The sequence below is a fragment of the Trematomus bernacchii genome, unplaced genomic scaffold (genome assembly GCF_902827165.1).
Source record: "Trematomus bernacchii unplaced genomic scaffold, fTreBer1.1, whole genome shotgun sequence".
In the NCBI taxonomy this organism is placed as follows: domain Eukaryota; kingdom Metazoa; phylum Chordata; class Actinopteri; order Perciformes; family Nototheniidae; genus Trematomus; species Trematomus bernacchii.
Window position 1 is genome coordinate 9,710,080 of NW_022987582.1, and position 20,725 is coordinate 9,730,804.

At 40.4% G+C, this 20,725-nt stretch overlaps 1 protein-coding gene across 1 annotated transcript in view; it reads right to left on the minus strand.

Annotated features, from left to right (window-relative positions):
• The window catches only part of LOC117480499 (eukaryotic translation initiation factor 3 subunit H), a 59,794-nt gene that overhangs the window by 15,129 nt on the left and 23,940 nt on the right, over positions 1-20,725 (minus strand). The window contains exons 3-5 of the mRNA XM_034127844.1: positions 9,130-9,297; positions 4,849-4,948; positions 114-263 (exon numbers count right to left, since the gene is read on the minus strand). Coding sequence (XP_033983735.1) covers positions 114-263; positions 4,849-4,948; positions 9,130-9,297 — 418 coding nt within the window. The remainder of the gene's footprint in view (positions 1-113; positions 264-4,848; positions 4,949-9,129; positions 9,298-20,725) is intronic.

Genomic DNA, 20,725 nt, shown 5'->3' on the forward strand with positions numbered 1-20,725 from the left:
ATTTTCATTTAATTGCTTATTTGAATTTTGACAAATTCATAGTGTATTAAATGTTGCGGGCGGGGGCTATGGGGCTTAACAGGTTAAATGGCTTTCGTGAGCTCATATCTTACCTGCTTGAGAGGTTGAGCAGTTCGTGCTTGTCTGCAACCGTGGACTTGTCCTCCAGATCCCACATAAGCACGTTGATGAGGTGGGAGTTTTTGATGATAATGGGCACCTCCTCGAACATGTGCTCGAAGCCAATGTTAGCCTTCTTTAAGCTGGAGAGTGAAGGACAGGACAGGAGAGACAGAGGCAGAAGAAGAGAGCTTATGTTACAATGTGTCACTCCCAGATAGTTTTTCATCATTACTTACATTACATTCAAAATTAGTTACATGAAATGTGGATATACCAAAAAAAGATGTGCAGTATAATATTGCAAAGTACTTGGAATAATACAATCAAATCAAATATGTGCATTATTAGCCGCGTTCACACCGGAGTGCTTTTCACCGTACTTTTCGCGTTTAGTTCCGTTAGTACCCCTTATGTCGCGTTCACACCAAAAAGAGCACTTAATCTCAGGAACTTTTACCACCATGTTTAGTGCCTGCTGAGAGATGGTACTTTCCTGGGGGAAAAAAGTTCCCCAGTTCTGATTGGCTGGGCGAATTGCAAACCACACCCTGTACAACTCTGAAATGTTTTGTAGAGCTGCCATTTTATTATCCTGGCATTAGCATTATTAGCATTAGCATTCGCCCAGCGCACAAACGCAGAGAGACTATCTTATGGCAACACAAAATAAAACATGGGAGCAGTGGAGATGTGGAGATGAGGAGGTGTCGGCGTTCTGGCGATTTACTCGGAAGGCTTCAGTAGAAGCTGCTGGGAGTCCCAGCAGCTTCTACTGAAGCCAGTCCCCAACTCCGGGGACTTCCGGCCGGGGACTCCGGGTGGCAGTATACACCGTGAAGTTGTTTGCGGCCTGCCAGTAAACCCAAAGCAGAAGAAGACGAAGTGACGTCAGCGGCTCATTTGCGTAATCTTCCCTCAGGGAATTTATTCCGGTGTGAACGCGATCTGTACTAAATGCCCTGGGGTAATAAGTACCGGGGCACTAAGTGCCGGCACTAAATACGGCAAAGTACTTGGTGTGAACGCGCCTAATGTTATGGAAGTGGAGGAGGTGTGAATATTTGGAGGGTTGTGGAGAACAGGCAATACTTAAATGAAATAGCTAAAAACAAGATATTGTTTGCATGGTGTGCATTAGTGTAATGCATACAGTCTGTATGGTGGCTGAAGGCAAGTGTCACTGGGGGTCCCGGCCTTATTAATGAGGTCGGTAGCAGATGGGAATAAAGTGTTCAGGTGGGGAGAGGGATTGGTCCTGATGGAGCGCAGCCTCCTGCCAGAGCTCCATCAGGAACAAAACCTCTCGACACCGGAGCCATTTTGAAAACGTTTTAGGAAAACAGAGTGGATGGGGTTCAGAGTTGTTTTATGTCTGGTTTTAATGCAACTCCATGCTTTAAACATCTGTTCTGTTGAGGGAAGAGATTTCCTCGGGTCTGCTTTGACATGGCTCTCTATTTTCATTTGTTTTTCTACACGCGCTGACAAGAAAAGTTGCAAATGGAGTATTGTACCTATACCACTTGCCCTTTACATCTCAATAAATTGCACCTCAGCCAAATAAAAGCAAAATGAATAGTAATGTTATGCATGCTGCATTTTGATTTCGACAAATGGTGTGATGCGATGGGATGTTCACATTGCACACCCCAAGCAATGTTCGACTAAGTAGCCTAAATGAGTTTTTTATGGGCACCGTTGATAAGTGTGCAAAGCAACGACAGATTTTTAACCACCTCTTCCTGTTCCACGGTAGCTAAAAGCTGCATCTCTTTCTTTCTCTGACATGGGCCTGTTAACACAAAATGGACCTTCAAACTTTGCTTAATGTCTCACATAAATCCGATTGCATTGAATGCCTGCCTGTCACTAGTGCACAGTGCATGAACAACAAACTAATGTCTGTATACGTCTAATGTTGGCTTATTAGGGACGTCTTAGTTGTTTTGGGATCAATAAAATCACTGCATTAATCTACCAGAAACAGGAGTGTTTATATTGTTGTGATTGTCTGTGTGTCTGTAAAGAGCGGTGTGGAGGATCATCTGATTCCGATAGTCATTTAAAAAAAGTGTTTCGTTTTCCAAGTATAGGGTATATGCAGGAATCCTGAAGTCAAATGTAATACCTTTTTTAAGACCCTTTCCATACATTTAAAGACCTCATCGCCACTTTGAGTTTTAACCGGTTACATTGGCGACACACTTTACCTCACATTGACTATATACAGTATTGATTGTCCTTCTTCCTTATCTTCCAACCATTTGGACGCAAACTTGCATTTCCCCATAACGATGTTGTTTAACAACCGGCGTAAACGGACCTTCGCGCGCTATCAATCTCAATCTTTATTTATTTATATAGCACATTTAAAACAACCTTCAGTTGACCAAAGTGCTGTACAGGCAATAAATATTAAATAACACAATGGGAGTACAATAATAAAACAATAATTAAAAACATGATAAAAAGCACAATAACTAGAAAAATATTTATAAAAAAAAAAAAAAAAACACATACAAATGTAAAAATGTAATGTTCAACTAGTATTAAAAGCCAGTGCAAAGAGGTGGGTTTTTAGCTGAGATTTAAAAAGTTCAATTGACTCAGCAGTCCGGATATGTACTGCGAGGCTGTTCCACAGTCTGGGAGCTGCAACACTGAAAGCCCTGTCACCTCGGGTCTTCTGCTATCAAGCAGTGAGCGTGCGATGTCCTGTTCAGATGACGTCAAATCCAACGGGATGCCATAAATAAACTACACAGAATCACACTACACACCTACGCAATGATTACATTCAGGCAAACTGTAGAATACAACCTCTTTGGACAATTTATATACTTATTGAAAACAAGCTACAAAATGTAAAACCTTGGAAAATGCCGTTTAATACTTTTAATAGCCTTAATTTTCACTAAATTGATTTATCAACTTTTTATACTTTTTAAGACAGCCTGAAGTAGAGTATCAGCTACGGCAATCATTTTTAAGATTAGACTGCGGCAGCAAAAGTGGAATATTCTGCCCTCAGGCCTGGAGAGCGTAGAAGAAAAATCAGTATGGATAGCAGCAATCTATAAGGTAAATCCATAATGTTATAAATACTGTTTGTTATACATATCGGCACAATTATCCATCTGCAGGGATTTAGAACATTTCCTGTAAATTATGACCTTTGCAAATGCCTGCAGAGCGATACAAAAAAGTGCCAATAAGGAAATACAGGCCATTCCAGGCAGGACAAATTGGTCAAACCTACTGGACTTTGGCGCACTTAATGCCACGCTCTTTCCAAGTTGGGCCCCGCTGGACAAAGCCAAAGGTTGACTACACTGTCGGACTAATTTGATGCTTCATATTCTGTGCTGAAGTGGAGGGCTATTGACCAATGCCTCCATGGCCCAGCAGACTTGGAGGGCAGTTCAAAGGGATGGTTCTATTCAGCACTCATCCATGCCTGCCTTTCATTTCAAAAAGGTGCACAATATATGCAAGCTTATGTAACATCAAACACAGCAACATGAAAGAGACTTCTTTTTACACACACTGTAGTGGTGGAGGAAATGAAACGCTTTTGAAGTTTTGCATCTCGGAGTAAAAAAAACATGGAAACATTATTGATATTCAGATTTCGAGTCTGTTCAGAAAATAATAGGATCGAGACAAAATTGTTGCTATGAGCGATATTGTCCTTTCCTGCCCTGGCCCCTCTCAATAGTGGGCTTATTGGGAACTCTGATAGCTACAGATTGGAGTCGTAATAAATCATATGAACTGAAGAAAAGCCGCAAAAATGAGTAGGTTCCCGACTCTGGGCCAAACACACTGGGTCAATAGAGAAAGAGTTGCAGGTAATAGAGACACACAGGTGGGGAAATAGAGGAAATAGGATTGAGAAATGAAATGCTGCGGTTACATTTTTTCACTGCAAATCTACTCGCTTTTAGTAAATTTTCAAATGTATATCTCGATGTTCTGAGTTTTTTTTTTAAATGGTGAGTTTTACTTGCATTTGCCAGTGCGTGTATATGCATGCGCGAGTTTGTGCATTTGGAGTATCGTGAACCGCCGTGGAAAATGGTCCGCTCATTACATTCATTTTTAGCTGCAATTTAAAAGCAATTACGATAAGCCTCGGGGTCAAAAAATGGGTAAACAAGGTACATTTGTTTGACGTGCAAGGGCGAACTGATAAATCATCATCAGCGTCAATCTGCAACTGCTACAAAGTGCCTCCCCTGTGGATGCAAAAGCCTATATTTGCATTCATTGATAAGCAGAATCAAATGAATCAATGTGAAGCCAAGTGTTTAAATTAACTAGTGCCATTCAACATGCGCCTGTCTTCATGAGCTTTCTTAAGAACTGCTCATAAAAACAAATGTACATCTCGCTTTGTTAAGTCTAAAGCAGAACACCTACCAGTTGCGTCCCCTTTCAATGCTATATGGTAATTTGGGTGGCAAAAGCTAACAAACATTTTATGGCCTCAATTCAGTCAAAGCATTACTACTTTGAGGGGGAAAAAGTGACATTGTTGATACTTCATTATATGATTTTGCTACAATAGAACATTTCCCTTTCTTTATCTGGACAGACATACAGAGACAATTTTGGTTACAAGCACAAATAAAAACAGATTTATTGTGAAGATGTAAAGTTCTTTGTGCATGCGATTGTGCATTTCATCCATGGTATCTGTGTGTTTCTCTAAAAGTTACTCACGCCTCAGGTGTGAAATCCTTCTCTTTGCAGATCTCCATGAGTTTGGGGGTCAGCCTGTAGGCCTTGAGGGACAGGGAGCCTTGTGCCGTCTTAATGGGGTCTAAAATGAAAAGAGAGAGTGATTAATACCAATGGTTAAACTGTTCAACAAATCTGATTTCCTCTTTAGGTTAACCAATCAAACAAAAGTTGATTCCTAGGTTGTCGTTTCAAACCCATGCTTCTATTAAGCTAAATCTTATTTTGACATCAGCTAAAACACTTCATTTATTCAATATTTGTATACACGTTTCAAAGTATAGAATGAATGTTTCTCCAGAGTGTACACATTTAAGATTCTGAAGTATGGCTATATGTTTATCAATGTATTTTTCAGTGATATAGTTCACTAAGAACCACATTTCACAAGAGTTATCCATTTGCTCAACACGTTTATAAAACAAAGCGATATAATCAGAGGACGAACTGATTTAAAATTGAACAAACCAAAAATGCAAATCTAGTTTTATTGTCACCTAAAACATGAAAGCATTTTTATTTTACACATCTCAGGTGTCAAGTTACTATTTACAAACGAAGAAAGAAGTGTGATTAATCTGAGCATCACTATTGTCGTGAGTGGAAACAACAAGATGAAGGCAGCAGGGGAGCTACCATAAAAGAACAAATCGGGGAAGATGCATTGCTTTGCTCCCTGCTGGGACTCCTACCTGTTTCTAAAATGTAGGGACGTGCCGACTGCCATCCACTGTAGGTAATTCGCTGGCTATGGATAAGTACCTCAAACAACCCCACTTAAAAAGACTGAACCATCTCTTTAAAATAATTTCCATTCAATCCTTAATAGGAATGAAAAACACTCATGTATGTCTGTACAGGCTTACCATTTTGAGTAGTAAGGAGGCGAGTGGGGGAGCTAGTAGTAAGTCTATTGCAAAATTGCATTTGTACAGCAGGCTTTCTGTTATATTAAATCAATTCAACAAACTGGAAAGCCTAGCTAAAGTAACATTTAAAAAAGACAGAACATATATCTAGACAGGCCCTGAGGAATGGCTAAGTGGTCCAATTCTATTACACTTGCTAAAGAGAAAGAGGGAAAGTGGTTCTTTTGGCTCATACAGGACAGGCTCAACGCCACCACACTACAGTCCATCAGAAATGTTTGTGTGACTTATTCCCTCTCAACAGCCAACTGTGACAAGTGATTTGCCTTTGGCAGAGTCACTCCCAAACGAGATACAGCAAATCTTCATGCAGGACCATTTTTACTGAGACTGGTTGCGGGACAGCCACATTTGAATATGACAACTCTTTCATTTCCATAGGAAGCTTGGTAAATAAATCAAAACACAGCTCCTCGGATCCACTTGAATTTGTGGAATTTAACTTTCCTGTCAGGAAATGCCTAACTCTACCATGTGTGTCTTTGCACGGATGCTTTCGCTTGATCAATATGAAGTAAACTGCATGGAGAGTATGAACAGGGTTTGTTTAAGTTTTGTCTTCATTTTGTAAATTCCAAACCAAGAAAGTCTATAAAACCACACATAAAATTTCAGCTGAACTGAGCACATTTGGAACTGCCAAGGATCTATTTAGGCTGTACTTGCTGGTTTCCAAAATTCAATTCATTTCATACATAAACAAATACATATCTTCAAAACTCTTAAAGTGCTAAACTTTATTGTAGATGTTCTGCTTGTCCATTTAAACCAATTCTACTGTACACTTCTTGCAGGAAAAATGATTGTTGTGGAAAACATGTTAACCAATTGTTGTAGCAACCCACTCCAATTCTAGGCTGTCATTGGGAGGAAGCTAATAACTCGCCAGTTGGCCACCTGATTGATTCCTCCATCGACATGAAATGACTTATGAGCTAATGACGAAGACAAGAAAAAATAAATCAATTGTCTTTCCCTTTGACTTTAAACAGAGAGAATGTCAATTCCTTTGAAGCGCTTTGATCCATTAAGCGTTGCATTATTGACTGACATTACCAGGAGCCCTCATTTAGAATAGGAAAGGGTTGTCTGAATGCCTGCCTGGCCAGCTGCCTGGCAGGACTTGATCAGAGGGGTTCATATGTCAGCTGGTTAAAATTAATCTTTGCCTGTCATGGATCTGTACAATCTGAACATGACAACCCTGAAGTGATTTTGGAGAAAAAAAAGAACAGGGCCGGGGGGACTTCCTTGACACTCACCGGCGCTGAAACATTGATGAAATTCAAAGCTGTTTTCATAATTTTTTTTTTTTTTTTTTAAATGGCAATTCCAGTTGCTGCCTCACTCTTGACTTGTAGTGAGTGGATAAACACTGAGCTGTTTTAATGAAAGACTGATCTCAGGTCAGTGAGCTTGTAAGACGCTTTGTGTCACCCTGGCTGTACTTCACACTTATTTTTCGGCTCATAAACCTTAAGGAGGTAAGCTCAGCACATTATGAAGTGTGCAATACCGGCAGAAATCACTATCTTGGAGCACCTTGGTAGCCAAATTGTGTGTGGCATGGCATTCTATTTTAGCTTTGGATCCTTTGTTGCAAGAAGTTACCACCCCCCCTCTTTCAATACTATCATGACTGATCCGCCAGTTCTCCAATGTCTACATTCCAATATGTCTTCCACTTAAAAACATGCTGTAATGCCAAAGTTGTTCCAGCACTATGAATATAGCTAGAGATGAGTTGTGCTCTCATAGAAACCAGCCACAGATTAAATACTTGTTTTAAGTACTTCAATGTGCACATATCCATGTAATGACCTAATATTCTGCCTCCGGAATCAATAAACACTTGAAGTGGTTATGTAGTAATCAATCATCATTTACTTAGTCACTGAGGATTTAACTGCACACTGTTTTGCAGTGACAGGTTTTAATTTTCTGTCGTGTAGGTTTTAATATTGCTGTCATTTGAAAGAAAGCTTTCACCATCTGGGATGGCATTTGTGGTGCAGTAATTATGGGCAGCTCTTAAAGGTCTTTCCTGTGAAGCAGGTGCAGGCACATGATGTCCGTGCATTCATGTAAGTGGTTACCAGCTACCTTATTAATCCTGTGTGTTTCCCTGCTTTCTGCTCGTCACTGCCTCCTCTGCTGTTGGCCTTTCAAGGGCTGCAGACAGACATGTGTTACCTCCGAGCCCTTTCTTTTCCTGCCATTGATGATTTACTCCGAGATCATAAGCCTCTGCACTACTCCTGCACCACGCTACCTTAATGTTTGATGGCAGTTTGCATTTTATAAATTGAAACTGCAGAAAGAGAATATATTTATAAATCTTTTTCAAACTCTTGCTTCTATTTTAAATGTATTTGATGTCAACAAAGACACTTGCGAGATTTATCTTGAAACGCAACAATGTTTTTTTTTTATATTTGTGCTAACCTCAACTAATCTTTTCCTACATCTGTCAAATCGAATTACTGTTATGATTCTCTGAATGTCAACCACAGTAGAATATAAAGACTTTCCAGGTCATCCTGTTCTCGGATATATATTGATTTGAGAAACCACATTTGACTTGTGATTGTTTAATCATGGCTGAAACTAAATTGAATATGAACCACACAGTCGCTAGTAGCAGTGCCATTTTACTGTCTGGGAAGTACAATCTAATACTGATGTGGGTTATTAAAATCTCAGCAAGGTGTTGCAATTTCAGAATGTTTTCCCCATTGTATTATGACACAGCAGCATTATTTTGTGGAGCTATTGTGTCAATCTTAACTGGTGCTGCCCTACTCTCCTGGAACCACTTTCCGTCAGCTTGAAACTCCTTCATTAGCGGCTGTCTGAATGGCTGAATGGTTGTGTGACAAGTAAACAATATAGCAGTGACTCTGCTCTTTGCATTCATGCGCTTTCACAACTCAGTCAATATAACATTTTCTGGTAATGATGGTAACAGATTTGATAAGAATTAGACCATCTGAATATACATGCCCTGGCCGATGTTCAAAGCCATCTAGGCTAATCAAACATACTAAAAGTAATACATATTTTTGGCAATTAAAACCAAAATGAGTATTGCTTTGTTTTATAGCGTCGCTGGGTGAACCATTACAATACAATTCAAGCATTAGTTTTGGTCTAAAATTATTTGTAAAGTATTTGAACATGACTTTAATCAAGTTATATGTAGGTTTTAATGTGACATGCCCAACTTATGGACATAGTAGTGCTATTGACTTCCTCCATTGCATAGAACGTTTTTATTTGATAAGAGTATGATATCATGCACAATTGTGAGTGTCTTCACTGTGCGTTTACTTACCATAGATCAGTACAACGGACTCTTCAATGGCGTGCTGGTAGCTGAACTGGGAGTCGAGCAGCGCTCTGCTGACAAAGGAGCCATAGTAGGTGGACTGGTACCAGCCCACATGCAGATGGTCAATGTTGACGTGACGCAGGGAACGCATCATCTCCATCTGGTACTGGACTAAAGGCAGAGAGAGGGGTAGAAATAGATGGAGAGAGAGAAAGTGAAAAAGATAAAAAAAAAAAAAGGAAAACATTTAATTCTGAATGAAGTATTTTGGAATCTGTGAATATCTTGTCTCCATCTGTAACTGGACATGGTGTATGAACAGAAGGAGGGAGAAGATGTGAGAAAAATAAGAAGTACAGTGAGCAACAAAAAAAGAGCAACAAGGATATGAAGCAGAAATGCACTGAAAGAGAGAAAAAACCAAGACTTCATCGTCTGTTATCAAATGGTGGTGGAGGTGGAGATTGATAAAACAAACATGAACCAGGACCAGCAGTCACCCTTTCATTCATTACGTCAGTAAATATATCCTGGTGGAGAAAAAAACAGGAGCGATAGGTACACAGACAGGCTTCAGCTACTGGCGAGAAGGCTAGATACATTACAAGGAGAGCCATTTCATTACACCAGACACATCCTAAGGACGCTCAGCCAGAAATACAAACAACCTGCCTCGCCGGCTGTAAGTAACAACCAAAGCAAGCGAGCAAAACAGCATCTCCATGCAGGCTCGCTGGAGGAGGTTGATAAATCAGGGTGTTATTGGGCAGCTGTGGCCCCCTAGACCCCAGCCTGTAGAGCACATCCTTCTCCTGCTGGGGCTGTTAGCAAGAACAAACTGGAGAGGTGAGAAAAAGGATGGCGGAAAGTGGACGAAAAGAAAAACAGCATAGAAGACGGAAAGGTGAATGGAAGATTGAGGGTGGCAAAGAGGGGAGAATAGAAGGGGATATGCGTGTGCAACAGAGAAAAGAGTTGGCCTGAATTCGACCCCTGTATGTAAATCAAGAAATTAGTTCCGTCCTGAATATATTTGCAAAATAAATGTCCGTTTGTCGCTTCAATGGATTTGGCCTCTGAGAGTTCATGAAGTGCTCACAAAGGGAGCAGTCGTGCACACAATGCTTTCTGCTTTAATTGCATTCACTTATCCAGTCATTAACTAACCTCCCACAAACACAGCTGCACTTCTCGCTCACTGTCATTTGTTTTACTGCCTCTGCTGTACTCCACATGGGAAACAAAAGGCACAGGTAGTCCAACAATTACACATTCAATTCCTGCAGGAGTGCGGCATGAGGGGAAGGGCTGCACTGAGGTGGCTCTTCCTCCAGACAATAAAACACGGAACATTCGGATTGGAACATTGGATGGGGACAGACCGGCAGAGAGTCCCTATTCACAGCACGTCCTGAGGGGATGGACTGGATGCACCAATCTAGCCTTTTAATCTATCCTTTTTATATAGTGATTGACATGGTCAGTGAGACAAAAGACATCGGAAAAGATGGACAGGATAATACAGCAGGGAGGAAATGGAAAGGAATGAGAGGAATTGAGGAAGCAGGGGTATATGAGGGGGAGATTGCAGACTTTGTTGCAACTTTGTGACAAACCACGGGGGGATGAGGTGTCAGGTTGTGTCTGCATGGCACTGTGTGTGTTTCCTAAGCTGTGATTCTTGAGTGTAGTAGCAAACCCACCGGAGAAATGTGTGAATAGTATATTTCCTAGAAAACTGGAAACACTGCTTTTATACCTCGGCCCATGAGTCAAGTTGCACTTTAGGCTACATCCATGTCCATCCACAATGTCATAACCTCCATTTTAACACATTACACATTATTTGAAATTGTCATAGCTAGCATATTTATTCTTGAGATATGGCCAACCCTTGTCTTGTGACCTTGACCCTATACCACTAAAGTCTACTCATTCTTAAGTCCACGTGTAATTAGAAGCAAGATTTTAAGCCCTTGGGGTGTACGATGGATATAGCTTTCACGAGGTTGAGATGAACAATCTTACCTACAGAAAAACCCTGAAAAACATAAGGCCTCAAGCCACAGCTGGCTGCACGGACACATACACATTTTATTGGAGCAAGTAAGAGAATAATCAAACTCCCGTTGGGTCTACAGAGAGAAATTAAAAGCTAGTAAGAATTAAAATATGGTGTGGATGACAAAACACGGAAGAGAAGCAAAAGAGAGAGCATGAAGACGGGAGAGTGTTTGTGACAGGCAGAGTTGGTCTGTTGGAGAGTGGCTCTGCCCAGGGGCAAACACGGAGCTCACTGGAGAGGGAAGCTAGCCTGCCACCTAACTACTGTATTGCTCTCTGCACTTCCATGGCCATCAGTATGGGTACTTACCTCTCAAGCGGCACTGATGCGTATACCTGCCTCAACACCCTATCATTAGCAGGGAAATTGTGCACAAAGTGATCTGTCTTTGAAGTGGAAGCTGATGGCTGAATGATTGACAACTGGAGCAGGATAACCAATCAGCCATCTCTCATGTCTTAACCAATCGCTAGCTTCCTTCCTACTGATTTATAACCTTAATGTTTGTACAATATCTTTCAATGGCTAAATCAGTTTGTTTTATATAGTTGCGATTTCACATTTAGACTACTCCTTTTTTCTATTAAAATAGATAAGATGTGTTGAGGATGTTAGCCTGCAAAGAAACTTATCTGTGCAATCTAGTAGATACATTGCCATGTCACTGTTTACACGGCAACAATGTTATTCTACTAAAAAATATTGTACATATTTAAGTCATCTTTTTGTATTTATTTAAAGTTCTGATAGCTTACATTCCAATATGCTATTTGGAACCTCTAAAATGTCTTTCCATTTCCAGTCCATCTGTCCTCTCTATGTTCTAAAGACAAAAACAATATCTTTAAAAATAAATAAAAATGAATGCATCATTGGAGCATGTGTCACTAAGATTAAGACAATAACTAAACAAGTGAGATTTTCCCCTGCCAACTGAGCATTTGTTCTCACAGTCATGTCTTTTGTAAGTAACAATATGTACAACTTGCCATCTCTTTGCTTGCTATTTTATTAAACTGCAAATAAACAATTGTATCAGAATTATTTTATTGAGTGCGGATTCTAAAATTAGAAGCTGTGTATTGGAGTAGTCCAACAGTTGGTGTGGTATTCAAAGACTGAACTGTGAAAAGGCACACGCCTGAAAAAGGTTAAATAATATCTCGACTGCCGAGAATTTTAAAAGCGCAGAGTATGTTCCAAAAAAATCATGGGACTACACAGTGTTCTCCCTGAGATGGTAGTTCAATTGAGAAACCGCAAGCTACCAAGTGACCGGGAGCCCACAGTAGAGATGGAAATTGTTGGCCCATATTAGATATCATTCAGCAGGGACAGAAACATGGAGCTCCTTACAAATCATTTTCACATTTTTACAGTAGCAGATAATGGAACCAAATGATTCGACTGGTGCTCGAAGTTTCTCTAAATTAAAAAAGAAAAACTGTTTTAGGATAACTGGATATTTTTGGGTGAATGAGTAGTCTTCTCTACTTAAGGGGACCTATCATGCAAAATGCACTTTTGTACGTCTTTTATACATGAATACGTGTCCCCGGTGTGTCAGGGAACTCACCAAGTGTCAGAAAACACAACCCTCTCTTTTCCTCCATACCCAAATCTCTAAAAACGGGGCTGCAACGGATCTGATACAGATTTGAAATTGTTCTGGTGTCAGAAACGGGGAGCTCCGCCTATATGGGCAACTCTCCACCTATCAGGGTGGGCCACGGCCACGGCCATTGCCGCTGGAGACGCTGTAGTACATATGCCAGGCCTGTATGTGGCGCTGTAGTCTGCCACAAAAGTAGCGAAGAAGACTTCTCACAGAATCAGCCCTTGCAAAAACAGGGCTGGAAAAGAGCAAATAGAGCGAAATGAGGCATGGCTAAAATGCATGATCCGTTTGGTATTTTGAAAAAAAAACTTCACAGACATGTTTTATATAGGTATGGCCCTAGAATATATTATTCAAATATAGCATGATAGGTCCACTTTAAACAATGACCCTCATCCTTCAGATGAAGCAACATATTTAGTAGCTGCACATCCATATTGTTTTAATAGATTTTTCAATACATTTCGATAATTCATAAAAAAAAAAGAAAACGAAACACGTGCACATCTATGCTCCTGACATTTTTTATTAAGATGTGATGGATTGCCATCTTATACAGACCACTGAAAATTGGTTAAAACATGTTCCGTTACTAATTTGTAATAATGTCTACAGCAACACAAACAATATGAAAACAACAGAAGGAGATTGAATGTTTTTGAAGGCAGTAAGGGGAGTGACTCGTATGCTATCCCATCTGGATGACACGCAGCTTCTACTCGAGATTCATGCTGAAAACCAGACTTACAAACAACCTAGTACGCGATGTACCAAGGTCAGAAGGGAATTGACGGAATATACATGCAGACTACGGACTGGCAAGCAGCCTGATACCTTAACTGAGATTCATTCAGAGAGCGTTGAGAGACTACAGGCCAACCAGCTCATCCAGCACAGATCTATACAGAGCGCAGAGCCTTATAAATACCACAGGATCACTACCTTGTTTGTTCACAAACCAAGAACTACCGCTGCCAAAAAACATAAACTCAGTGACTATCAGACATACGCGCGCGCGTGTGTGTGTGTGTGTGTGTGTGTGTGTGTGTGTGTGCGCGCACACTAAATGAAGTACGAAAGACTCAGGAAAACTTGTGGTGTGAAGAAAACAGGGTAGGTTTGATTGAGAAAAATGTTTTCAGCAGTAAAATCTCTGGATTCTTTTTTATCAATAGCTACATTTCTGAAATAATTTAAAAAGATAATCAGAAAAGATAATTGCAAAAAGAAACTAAATCTTTGAACTTCTGAAGCTGTAACCATCACATGTTTTCTAGTTTTCAGAAGGACCATTGTTGATCAGTTAATCAAAAAGTGACTATAACTTCAGGTATCAAAGATTCATACATGACAAAGAGAGAGAAGCATTTTAATTATCTCTATTTATGGCAATATGTGGACAAAAGAGGCCGAAATAGGAGATCAGCTGACTGTGTTCTGGTTAGGGTAATCTACATGGTGTACATGAATGAATATCGTTTTTCATTCTTTTGAATACTGTTGAGGTCGAAGTGAACTTTGGTAAAGTATTTTCCCTCCACTTGCAAGTAGCTGCTCTTACACCAACTATGGAAGAATGCCGTTGAAGGCAGTGCAGCGTTCATATGCCCAACCTAATGAAAGCAGTGCACTGATAATCAGAGTATGTTGCGAAAAATGTTCCCCAGATTGATGACCTTGCACAAAAGAAGAAAACAAATAGTAGCCAAGTGTTTTAGTTCAAACAACTTGATCTGCACTACAAGCAAATCAGCTTGATGTTAATGCTTCTCTCTCCTTTTCTAATCATAATAGGAGCCACCATAGGTGACAGACCTGTAAGGAGTCTGCTCAAATAACAATATCTTTCATATCTAGCTCCTGTCTATGTCCTATCCAGGATGAGACTCAACCATCCTAAAACATGTAGCTCCTTTCATGACAGGCTGGTTCAGGAACCATCTACATTCTCAGCTCGAAATATGAATACAAAACTGGACTTCCTGCTCCCCATTGTTGCAATACCGAGACAGCCGGTAACATTCTGTGGACATTAACGACGGCATAAGCCAGAGAATAGCCAATTTCACAATATCATCAAGGTGCGGGGGTGGAGGCATATGCCACGGTTTGCTATTCCTCACTCATTTCTGCTGCCCCGCCGCCTCTCCTATCAATCAATCTGGGTCCCGAGGCCAGACAGGGAATGAGTCTGTCCATTCCCTTAGCACTGCTTGATTTTTTTTTTTGTGGGTGTGTGTGTGTGTGTGTGTGTGTGTGTGTGTGTGTGTGGAAAGGAGGTGTAAGACAGAGCAAATGTGTATTTAAAAGAGTATGTGTGAAACCAAAAGATAAGAGAAAGGGAGACGAGAACAGGACGTTATTCTGAGCGCAAACTGTGGGAAAGCAGAAATGTGAGGATGTCTGAAAAAGAGCAACATAAAAGAAAGGTTTGAGATGTGTGAAGCCTAAGGAAGCATGTACTGCAAGCTGTACATATAAAGTGAGTTTGTGTTGAATGTATGTATAATAGAGTTGAGTGGAAGCCTTTATCAGCTAGGAGCTAAACTCCTAACCTAGGGTTGTAATGTTAGGAGTCATAATCAACCAGGCACTACCAGTGTGTGTCTGTTTGTGCACATGTATGTGTGTGTGTACACGTGTGTGTGTGTGTGTGTGTGTCTCTGCAATGAAGCCGACAGATAGTCCATACTCTAATACCCAATGACACGATAGGTGAACTGCATCAGACCTTGCATGCTGCTGCAGGCCACAACATCTGAGCCAGGCAGGAAGGTGTGTGTGTGTGTGTGTGTGTGTGTGTGTGTGTGTGTGTGTGTGTGTGTGTGTGTGGATGCACATATACATTTGTCGCAACACATTGGAATCACCACCTTGACTGGATGACTGGGCCTTGCCTGCTGCGGTTTCACTTCATATACACAAAACAAACACTGTAGCCGTAAGTTTTGTTCCACTAATGTTAAGTAAAGCAGATAAACAATATATAACAAATAAAATATAACAATGTCAAAGGTCTGACCTTGGCCAACTTACCTTTACTATTCACTTCCCCCTTTTTGTATCGCTTAAATTGAGACTAGAGTGTACAATCAGATCGCTTTAAAAAAAAAAACCTGATAACATTGTCGAAAGCTTTGCGAAATGAATACAAGCTTAGTTAATTTGCAGATGACATATTGCTCTATTTAAGTAATGTGAATACTTCTATTAAGATAAGATGGACCTCTATTAATCCCCGTGGGGAAATTCAGTTGTACAAAGCAGCAACAGGGTAAGCGTGAAAAAACAGGACAGCAAAGATTCACACAGATCAATAAAATCAAAAATAAAATCAAGAAAAAAATTAAAATAATGATAATAATAATAAAAGACTATGAAATAGGAGATGAGTAAAAATAAGAGCAACATAACCGTCAGCATATATACATATTTGGTCATCTAAGTTATGAAGTACGGAATGAGTTAAAGTGACAAGTGAAAAGTGAAAATGGACATCTGTACATATATATCGACATATTCCATATATAATTCCCACCGTGACAGAGTTTTTACTTTGTGTTGTTGACCCATCAATATCCTCTCAAAGTCGACACTGAAAAACACAAAACCACGGCCATTTGGGGTGATTGATAGGACTGCTAGCTTTGCTGGCTGCTCTAAATGACTAATTCCGCATATTTTGCCAGTGCTGCTCAGTGCTGACAGCAAAGCATGCTCATCTTGACATTTCATAAATACTCCACAGCCAGGAGAAAAGCAAAAAAAAAGGTGTTAAGGGTGCATTACAATTTAAACAGCACGATTTATTCGACCAGCATTGTGCTTTGTGGAGAAGGGTGTGGGCTTCTCCATTACTTTCTCTTTTCATTTTACCCATAAGACTTAGCACACCAGTCCTAACTTAATGAGTCCACACTCTTGACCCATTCATTCAACACGCCTGACAACCTACTTTTACTCCGCTCCCTATTCTGACATTTATTTACTCCTCGACACAAACTCCAAGCTGTTTTTAAGGTTAAAACCGCAATAGGTTCTCACCATCTCTGTGTTTACACATTTATTTTGATCCTTCGTTTTCTTTAAAAGCCTCTTTGACATCCTTTTAAGCAGTCTATAAACACACCTTGCTCGACTTTGCCCCTTATACGACTGAACAATACACAACAACTGCTATTGTTTGCTGCTAAGAACAAAGTAAACCTGTATGTTTGAAGGCTTTGAGAGTAGCTGTCATTCCACCGCTGCCTTCCTGTTTACCCTGCCTTCTTTCACCTTGCTACTCCTTTGGAGTCCCAAAACAGAAGCAGAGGATACCTGACGATGTTATCGCACTTTTCTCCTCCTCTTGAGTACGTTCATCACATTACCAATCACTGGTGAACTAACATCCTCAATTCCTGTATACACAAGTGTACTATTGATGCCCAGTACATTTTCGGGTCAACATCATTCTTTTTTCTTTTTTTGAGAAAGGCTTAGTCCATGTTGTAATAAAAAGCTAGTAATCAAATCATATCTCCATAATCAACAGAATGGGAAAAAAGACATGACATTGTTCCCAAGGACACTTAAAGGGTCCCCATTATACTTTTGGGGGGTTTCCAAGTGAGCATAACTGACTTCAAGTGCCAAGCCATGAACCCTGCACCCTTGAGGTAAAGAACCTGAAAAGACGTTTATTGTTAAAATGCGTAATAATGCCCATTTCACCGCACCCCTCATTGCCAATGTGTAACAGAGATTTGACCTGATAAATGCGTTGACAGAGGCTAAACTGTTGTTCCCTCAATGAACAGCCACTTAAGACATGGAGCAGGACAATACGGCAATTAAACCTCGAGTTAACAGACAAGCAAGCTAAGAAGTGCTGCCTACATAAGTCTTGCATTGATTACTTTATTGGTTCTCTTCCTCTACTATAGACCAAAACAACCTGCAAGACAGGCACCCCCTCACAAGAAAAGAACACGTTTTCATGTACACCCATACAAGTACTGTTAGTATCAAGAAAATACTTTGTTGTACCTTAAGCAGGTACAGAGCACAACAGTGGCATGCAGGCACCAGTTACTGCAACTGATAATAAAAGAACCAGAAATAAATAAAGATGAAAAATAACCGTTCATTTAAAAAAGGACATACTAAACTCCCTTCCACTAAAAACAGAGGCACTGTCAATTATAGTGAACTAGTGATTCCCAATCAAGTATACTTTCACCCCAGGGGGTACACAGAAAGATAGTAGAGTAGTTCATCTAATTAAAAAAAACTCAAATGAACCCATTAGAAACAAACAACAAACAGATGAGTGGTGCTGGATGTTAGAGCTCACCTGTGATGGAAATACATGCATGATATATACACATGAGGGATGTTAAAGGTGGGGTAGGTAATTTTGGAGAAACCAGCTCGAGTGCGCTAGAATTTGAAAATACACAGCCGGAAAAAATCTGCCACTTCCTTACAGAGCCCCTCCTCCAACACACACAAACGCGCACATGACCAATGAGGGCACGAGATAAGTTTGTGCACAGATGGAAGGCTGACAGGCAGGTAGGCCATCCAGTTACTTTAGCCGGGCCGGCTAAAATGATTGGATGTGCTTTTTACAGTATTACGGCTTCCACAGATGATATTCTTTTATGTATTTTTTGTCAAAGCATTTAAGATATTCATTGCTATCGGGATGTTAAGAGCATTCCATGGAATATAACAAAAAGTGTATCTCGAGCCGGTTTCTCAAACTTACCTACCCCACCTTTAAGATTCACCGATTCGCATCGGTGCACCGGCATAAACGTTCAAGATGCGAGTGCAGTGCACCGGTTGAAAGAGTGCACATCGGCTACAGTTTGGGTTGAACTCGCGATGCATCGATTGTAGCGTCTTTGCATCGGTAAAAAAACGATTCATTCATATAATATCCCCTCATCCTGTCAGCACTCAGCAGAGACGATCTTTGATATTTGCTTCGCACTACGGAGGCCGAGAGTCTCAGTTATCAACACACATGGAAGTCGAGGAGAAAGATATATTTGCTGCATATAAGGAATAAAACAAAAATCCTCTGTCGTAACCATATTGAAGTATCATTATTTTGCATCGTGTTGAATTGCATCGTATCGCATAATGTTGAATCAAATCGTATCTTACTGTATCGCAACAGGGGTGAATCGTATCGTATCGCATCGCCTGGTGTTTCAAATGTATCGTTAATGTATCGTATCGTTGGCAACGTATCGAGATGCGCATCGCATCGGTCTCAGTGATGGAGATGCACATCCCTAATACACATGCATGGCAAAAGAGCTACAAGATTAATAATTTAACATAATTATGACAGTTATACACAAGAGTCTGAAACAGAGAGATTGGGAGGAAGTGTGAAAAGGTACAAGGGGAGGAAGGAGGACGACCACCTGTCTTTCATCTGTGAATGCAATTTGCTAAGTGAGTACATTAAGTGGAACACCACAGTGTGTGTGAGTGTGAGTGTGAAAAAAGAGGGAAAGAGAGGGAGAGCATGAGAGAAAAAAACATGACCTATGACATAACTACTGATCTCTAAAGTTGAGTATGTGGAGAGGAGAAAATGTTGAGTCCTGATCTCGCTTATATGCTAGGTCCCTGTAGTGTGAGCAAATATCTGACCAGAAGAGTTTTTTTTACATGAATAATCAGTGATAAATATAATAATATCAGTGAAGCACAAGTTTAGCCAAAGATTATTCTGAAAATTGGACACCCATGTCATTTGTAAATCATTTCTTATTTGCAGTACATCCTTTTCTGCAGACTGACTGTTTAGCAGATTTGAATGGCACTGATGACCAGCACAGGTATAACCTCAGGTCAATAAATATCTTTCAACAGCATGGTAATATGCTATACAAATGCATGTACAAACAAAAAGGGCTAATTCAAAGTTATCACAGGTAATATCATTAGCTAATTATTAACATCCCCTTACTACCCTGCTCAATAAGCTTATTGCTGACCGTGTCACTTTAACTGCACTGCACCTTGGCAACGATTGTAAAGAACACTTTCTACGTATTGTGAAGGTCAGCTGCTTGTGATCAGAGAGGGCAGATTGCTTGTCCTTCCGTCATTGCATTTTGCCCGTCGACACGTGTATCTGTCGGAAGGAGGGAGCAGTGATAAATGTGCGAGTTGTCGGGAAGTAAATGGTGCTATCGAGTTGTGGTCTGGTCCAGGGTGTCAGGAGAGGTACGAGGCTAATTTCCAGCAGCAAGGCTATAATGGGATGTGTGTCTGTTTGTGACTGTGTCTCTGTGTTTGTGTGTGTGCACCCACAGCGGTCCATGTTCCACCTGGCACAGTGGATTAGGTGCAATTAATCTTAGTTAAGCAAGCCCTGTGGAGAGCTGCCTTCCTTGCGCGCGTGCACACAAACAGAAATACAAACACACACTGAGATGCTGGGATGCACGAGAGAGTGAGAGCATAGTGTACTTTGTGTGCATAACACACCGACGAGTTCACCATATGCACATTTGACAGCGTTGCTTGTCACAGGGCTTTGTTTTTACAGCGGGAATAGGTTGACGATGCAGATGGGGAAATGGTGATAATGTTTGCTCACATTATCAAATACTGTTAGTTTATCTTTTTAGATGGGAGAAAAGGTAAACAATTATTTCTCTTGATCTCCCTTGTCAGTACTCGTTTAAATTCACACATGTTAGCAAGAGCTATAGAATGCAGAGTATGCATAAAGTATGGACGGTAACTATTTATTTTTGTCCCTTCTAAACAGTTAAAGCCATCATATTTATTCGATATAAAAAGGCCTACATTCTGAATAGGCATTGTTAACTGACTGTCAGTTGGAGCGCATCCAAGGATTGTAAGGACATAAAACAGCTGAGTCATTATTATAAAATATG